Source organism: Phalaenopsis equestris, unplaced genomic scaffold (assembly GCF_001263595.1).
Source record: "Phalaenopsis equestris unplaced genomic scaffold, ASM126359v1 Scaffold000149, whole genome shotgun sequence".
NCBI classification, from domain to species: Eukaryota; Viridiplantae; Streptophyta; class Magnoliopsida; order Asparagales; family Orchidaceae; genus Phalaenopsis; species Phalaenopsis equestris.
This window is the reverse complement of record NW_018164591.1, coordinates 480,832-488,179: the sequence shown is the minus strand read 5'-3', so window position 1 is coordinate 488,179 and position 7,348 is coordinate 480,832. Positions and strand designations below refer to the sequence as shown.

General features: G+C 33.5%; 1 protein-coding gene across 1 annotated transcript; it reads left to right on the top strand.

Moving 5' to 3' along the window:
* Nucleotides 1–724: 724 nt before the first annotated feature.
* Nucleotides 725–5,159, top strand: LOC110021830. Its single transcript, XM_020720492.1, has 3 exons — nucleotides 725–1,280; nucleotides 4,102–4,188; nucleotides 4,311–5,159. Exons 1-3 carry the CDS (start codon nucleotides 993–995, stop codon nucleotides 4,794–4,796), a joined length of 861 nt encoding a protein of 286 aa, XP_020576151.1. The 5' UTR covers nucleotides 725–992; the 3' UTR covers nucleotides 4,797–5,159.
* Nucleotides 5,160–7,348: the final 2,189 nt, after the last annotated feature.

The window sequence follows — 7,348 nt, the reverse complement described above, 5'->3', positions numbered from 1 at the left end:
TTTATTCGAAAATTAAAGATGAACCCCCAAACCAAAAATTGCATTGAGGAAACATTTTTTATTTTATTTATTTATTTATTTATGAGTGACTGTTTTTTTTTACACTGATCTTCGTCAACTACCGCTGCCCTTCGTCGATCACCGTTGATCACCGCCGACCGTCATTGACCACCGCCAACGGTCATGAATCACCATCAACCAGACGTTGACAATCAACTCTGTAATATGAAAAATGTAGTTACCATTTCAAGTCTGTGGGACGGGATTTCTGTAATCATTAAACAATAGTGAATTTTCACAACTGGGTCAGTCCCCGTGGTTTTTTTCTTTCCGAGTCTTCCACATAAAAGTTTCTGGAGTTGTCTATGTTTGTTTCTTTTTCATCTTTGTGTGTGTTGAATTCTCGTACAACGCTAAGATAATATTCCGTTACTCTACCGACACAAATTTTCTAGCACGCATCAATACCGAAGACTTAAACTTTAATTTCTACATAAATACCATCTTGTTTACATTCAAGAATCTGTATTTGACTTTTTTTTAAAATTAAAATAATGATCATTTTGATTTGATACGGAAAGATTTATGTGATATAAATATAAAAGAATAAAAATTAAATATTTGATATATAAATACATAAAAATTAAGTGGCATGAATGTAAAAACCTCAATTTTCTTTTTATAGATACTACGTATTTTCATCTCGTTACACAATGTATACGAACATAAACATTTGAGCTTTTTTTGCTCCACTTTGCGGAATCTTCGCTTTCTCCTAACTTCCATTCAGGCATCCCACGTCTTCTTCTCGAGATTCAGCCGAGCTCAGTCCACCTCCATTTTCCATTGCCTGCCATACCTTCGCCTTCATACCACACTGATTTCTCCACACCCTAACTCGCGATCATTCTCAGTTCGCCGTGCTCCATAACCTTGATTTGGAAATCCGTCCAATCTTTTATTTCTCTCCGCTCCGATTCTTCTCACAATCCATGGAATCTGCGCCGGAAATCATCGACATAAGTTCCGATGAGGATGAAGACATCAGTTTGAGGATTCCGGAGGAATCCAGGGCACATCACTGCGGGGAAAGAAGGGGAAAAGATGGTGATTGCAATGACCTGATGATGCCGATGCCCGAAGCTTCACTTGATGTGTCGGATGACGAGGACTGCGTGATTCTCGATGGGGCTCCTAAAAGTGTGGCAGCAGATTCAGAGTTTGTGGAGCTCGGGGGTGAGATTTTGGATGAGATGCTTATTGTTGGAGAGAAGGGCCAGGTAACAGATGATGGAATTGAATAATTGTTTTTGAATTATATCACCGAAGTGGTGTTTTTTGGTTGCTGAATGCATTGTGTGCGATGATTAAACAACCATTAGGTTTTCGTTTTGAATCCTCAATTCCACATGCATTTTGAATCACTTTCATTCTTTATTTTTGTTGCTTCGCCATTAAAAAAAATACGAGTTTTTTGGGAATTTTGTATAAAAAAAGAAATCAACTAGGGTTCTTTATATTTATTGTTTTGTTTCTTCAAATGTGCATGGATTTTTAGATTTTATGAACAAGAATGTTACTTTGCCTATTTTATAATCAACAGCAATTAAGATAGATCCACATTAGGCAATGAACCCCATAAAGCCCAGACATTGATGCCCCATTTGTTTGCCACCTAAGCAAATTCAACTGAGACTTATGGCAACCCAAGGATTGATTCCTATGTCCCAATATTTTAAGGTTTTATATATGAGTTCAAATGAGTCCTGTTGGATGGGTTGAGTTTAACTTGACTTGATTAATCACAGATCTAGCATGGGTTCTTATGTACATTGATCGAGATTAGACTTAAAATTAATCTAGCGAGGACTTGGATTATTCAAGCTCTAGCTTAGGCTTGAACTTAGATTGATTGAGGTTGGTTTTAGTAGATTGAAGTTATGTTGGAATGCGAATATTGTTAGAACGAAATAAACATAAACTTTATGTTGGTTTTAGTAGATTGAAGTTATGTTGGAACGAAATAAACATCATTGTTTGGTTTCTTAATAACATAAACTTTATGAATTCAGTTTTTCATACATAGAGTATTATTTTTAGGATTAGCATACTAAAAAGATGAAAATATATTTGTATATATTGTTGGGGGGCTCTAGGCAGAGACTAACATGCATGCTCACCAACATTTTTGGATGGGCTAGAAAGGAAAAATATTTTAAATTATAAAAAATAGAAACTTGAGGATTGCTTTATGAAAACCCACAAATGTTGTCTTCTTCCTAAAAAAAAGGTATATTATTAGAGTATTTTGCAAATTTCCTAAATTGTTCATTCTACTTGATGTACAATCTTTTTTTTTATATAAACTAGCCCATTTTGTTATTTTTTAAACTACTAAAAAACTGATAACATTGATTGGTTGGGTCTTACTCAAATTAAAGAAAAGAAATAGAACAACAAACATGTTTGCTTAACATATTATTTAGTACTGACACAAGATTGTATTTAAGAAAAGCCCTGATATTGGGTGCAGGAGAGAGGGTTTTGGTGAGGGGAGGGAAATGAAAAAAATGTATGAAAGATCATGTGTTTTTTTTTGTCTAAGGTTATGTCAGGATAATAGTAGGGATGTTTGTGAACAGTGGGCTGGAAATCAAAATCATTTTGTCTGCTGATTCAAATTCCAGCCAACATCATGATTACTCTTGAAGTCATAGAAGTAAGAGCTCATTTGGTTTGCCAAACATATAATTTTATGTCATTAGAAGATGCTAGTTGTTATTACTATTATTATCATTATTGCGATACATATTAAGAAAAAACTTGTAAATGATATATAGGCCCTATTTTTTATAACATTTGAATATTGGCTAAATCTGCTTACATATAAATGTTATGATTTCCAATTGCTAAGATAAACTGACAACAAAATGGAAAAAATGGAATATAAATATAACAACAACAACAACAAAAACAACAACAGAGAGTGAACTGACAACAAAATGGAATATAAATATAACAACAAGAACAACAACAACAACAAAAACAACAACAGAGAGTATCTGGTAACAGTAGAAAACCTTTCAGTTTGTTCTAAATTTACTTGTGGTAGATAATTTTTGTTTTTTATTGTTGATGAAGTTATGAACAAGATTATGGTTGTTTATCAACCTTCAAAAAATTGTAGTTGCCACTGTATTAAAATTATGATTATCTCTTCTGCATCCTGGCAGTGAGGAAAAGAAAGTTGGCCTTTGAATACATAGCTGAATATTTTTGTTTGAATCCTAGCTGTTGACACCTGTCTCAAACCTGGAAAATGAGAAAATGAAGCAGCCAAAATATTTTCAATGGCCTATGTTAAAACTTTCAACTTCATCGACAAACCATGCATTGCATGTTTTAAAAAATAAATAAAGGAAAATTTTGCATACATACCATGTAATTCTTGTGCATTTACATATCTAACACGTAAAGTTTGATATTTACATTTATTACATTTAGGTGTTAAAACTTATGCATGGAAAGGTTTATTTCACTTTTAAAAAGTTAGTAATAGTGGTATTTTTTATGTAGTGTCAAATATTTGAATGGCATGTATGTAAACATGAATGTTTAGGTGCTAGATATGTAAATATATAAGGACTGTGTGGTGTGTAACTAGATGCTCCTAAAATAAATTGAACTTTCAACTTCACTGAAGAACTGGAAAGAAGGCTTCTTGCTAATACCCGGCTTGCTTTTTACATGAATATATTATTATGATTTTGCATAAATTTCTTAGCGTGATGCATTTTCGTTTTTTACATGATTTATGAAATCAGTTTTCCTTTATTTTTCATTACTGTAGTGATTTTTCAATCATAGAACCAAATAAAAATTTGTATATTCATTTCAAAGGAGAACTAGATCAGTTATCTTATGTGTAGTGCCTAAGAAAAAGTAGTGTTATACATCTATTGAAGGTAAGGCAGTTAAAAGTATATGAATGTTTGGGTGTAAGTTCTGTAAATACATGAGATTTGTGTGCTGCATATGTAAATTTCCCAAATATTCTATAAAATTTGTAACTAATATTCACTGTTCTCAATTACCATGCAGTTTGCCTGCAGGGATTATCCACATCCTCGGTATCTCTGCGCTACATTCTTGTTCACAATGACTCCACACAAAAAGCATTGTAATATGGTTAGGTCCTCCACCTGCAATCTCATCTTTTTTCTTACACAAAATGAAGTTCTTCTATTCTCATGGTATGAGTTTTCTTATTATATTTTACATTTTTCACCTCTTAATTCTGAAAATTGCAGTGCCACTGCTATGTTTGTGACTGCCCGGCACCTTGCACCTACTGGGCAAGCCATTGCAGTTCAACTCACAAGGAGCAGTCTTGGAGAATCGAACGGCTGTTATTTAGGAAAAGAAAGAGAGAACAACAGAATGCTCATCAGATTTTCGATGTTAAACCCACCTTTATCGGCCTCGATCGACCAGATTCGAAATTCGCACGATCTTTGTCACCAAAGGATGAAGTGAAATCAACATGGAGACATGTTGCGACTCAGCGCTCTCATATTAAACCCGCCCTGATTGGCCAAATTCATTCCATTTCCAAGACTTCATCATCCTTATCGTCAAATGAACCACCCCATCACCCTACCGACACCGCCGCCTCTCGTCCTAAAGATATACTAGCCGCAATTTACCAGAATTGTCCTCTAGTTATCTCTTGTCGTCGCCGAATACCCCCATCTTGTCAAGCTGATGAATCATCAGACACAGATAACGATGACTAATTCTCCTTGATTTTCTTATTATTAACAGGGGATTCTCCTGATGTTTGCTAATTTGCTCCGAGAAGGCTGCTGTTTCATCAAAATTCTGTAAGAAATGTAGACTCTGTTCATTTCTTAAGCATGGCAGCAATAATTTCAACTCCAGATGGATCTAAAATGCTGCTGTGCAGTTTGAAGAAGTTGGTTCAGCTGAAATCTTAGGTAAATCAGCATAATCCCATGTCTTCAGTGGCAGGTATCTGCTCTTCCTGTTGTTATGATTGTACAGTGCAATGTTTAGTCTGTTATAATTAGTTGTTTTAGAAGATTGTGAAGTTTGGTATTTGTGAAATTGATGTCAATAGTGTGTTTAGTATGGTTGATGGGGAATTAGTTCTGTTTAGTTTTTTCTAAAATTTGGATTTTTAAGATTTTTGGTTATATCTTTTTTTGTTTATTTGTTTATTCATGGTATGTTGTTAAACTATTTGAAGATCTACATACATACCACTCAATTCCTATGTATTTACATATCTAACCTCTAAGCTTTAATTTTTTTTTTACATGCATATCACCTTACCTATACGGGGAAAGATATATTTCACTTTTTAGAAGTTAATATGGTAGACTTCTTAAGTGAAATGAAAGATTTGGGTGGTATAACCTGGTAGAAATGTAAATATATGAGAATTGAGTGGTGTGGATTTATTACATATGTAATTAGTGATATGTTAATCCAATTATTTTTATATAAATTTTGAAATATATACATGTATTTTTCTTAATTTATATGAAGAAAATAAGTTGATCATTCATGTATTTATTTATTTAAAGTAAAATAAATCAAAAAATAAAATTCAAACACAACCAAATTATTGAGAGAAGAGAGCGTTCACATTTGTCATCATGTAGAAGGGGTGAATTACTAATGTTGGTGGGTTTAATGGCTCTTATAGAATGGAGGGTTTACATTGAAATTTTTTTTTACATTTTTAAAATAATTTTAAAAAATTCATTATTAAGATTAGTATTGATGCGTGCAAGAGAGTAGAGTGATTAATTAATGTTTTGTCGTCGCATAAAAATTCAACAAACACTTATGTAATACAAGCGAAGTGAATAAACATTAGAAGTTTTTTTACGTGAAAAACCAGTGACTCTAGCCCAGTTAAAGAAATTTACTATGAACTAGCAATTATAGGTATAACTACTTGTCCCACTGGCGAGAAAAAAATATAAAGTTTCTCAAGTTACTACTTTTGTGCGCGGAAGGACTTGTGGCCCCGCAATAAGAGCGGTCGCAAGGAGGAACAATAATCGGGGCTCCAATGCATAGTCTTCGGGGTCGGCACGACACTCTGGATGATGTGTTATTTCAGTGTTTGGTTGCAAAGTATGGGTGGCGGTTGATAGTAACCGACAGTGGTCGGCGAGTGGTGGTAGACGGTGGTGATTGCAGGAGCAATAGACGTTCGTCGGTTCGTCGTGCAGAAGTGATGATGGACTTCAGCTTCTTCTTCAAATATCAATCTTCTTCAGGCTTCAAGCTCACCATCCCCATTTAAGATAGAGATATGACTATTTATGGAGTCCCGGTTGCATTTAAGGAAGGAATACAAACCAATCTGATCAGACAGTCTGGAGAGATTCACTCGATCAAATAGTTTGATAGACATTTGAGTGGCTTAAAGATGTTAGAATTGAATGATCTTGAGCTCGTTGGATTTATCTTGTAGAGACGCTCGATTCGACTTTGAGCTCGCCAGATTTGGAATCTGTTTAACCTTTCAAAAATGCCCTAAATTTTTCTTAAAGTGGTTTAAATACTCGATCTTGGCTAGATTTGACTCTGGTTGGATCAATTTTGATACCATTGGGTTTGTATTATCGAGTCTGTCAGTTTAACTATAAGTTTGCTAAAATCAACGTTCTGAATAATTTTTAATTGAAATTTGAATATTTTTTTTGCTCAAAAGATCATCCCGAGATCCGTGTCGTACTTCGAGATTCAAGTTGAATGATGGATTTGTTGATGACATATCAAGTATTGTGATTGATGCCAATTAATCTTAATTTTAAACATGATATTGATAACACCAAATATTGATTAAGAATAATCATGGTATCAATTATTAATACAAGACTTTTCAAAGAATTGTTTAAAAACTTACAATTCATCATAAATCATTTTAGTTCATTGTTTAAAATCTTTTTTAGTCTTAATTATAAATATATTTATTATTTTCTTAAAATAGTTAGTAGCATGATAAGCTTGATCATTAAAAATTTTATTTTTAATTATCAATCATGAATTTAATCTTGAGAACACCATCATTGTTGTATCTCAAACCTCAAATACGAAAAGTTGAGGGTTGCATTAGGTAGCCGACTGACAATGTAAATATTTTGTCTAAAAGATCGTGACATAAATATTTTAAATCATTATGTAAATGTTATGTGTCCGTTGAAATCGACGTGTTGTATGATCTGAATATAATAAAATGTTTGCAATGGTCTTTACACCGGCGTCCGAGTATAGTGTTAAATAAGCAAATGTTCTCATATTATGAACG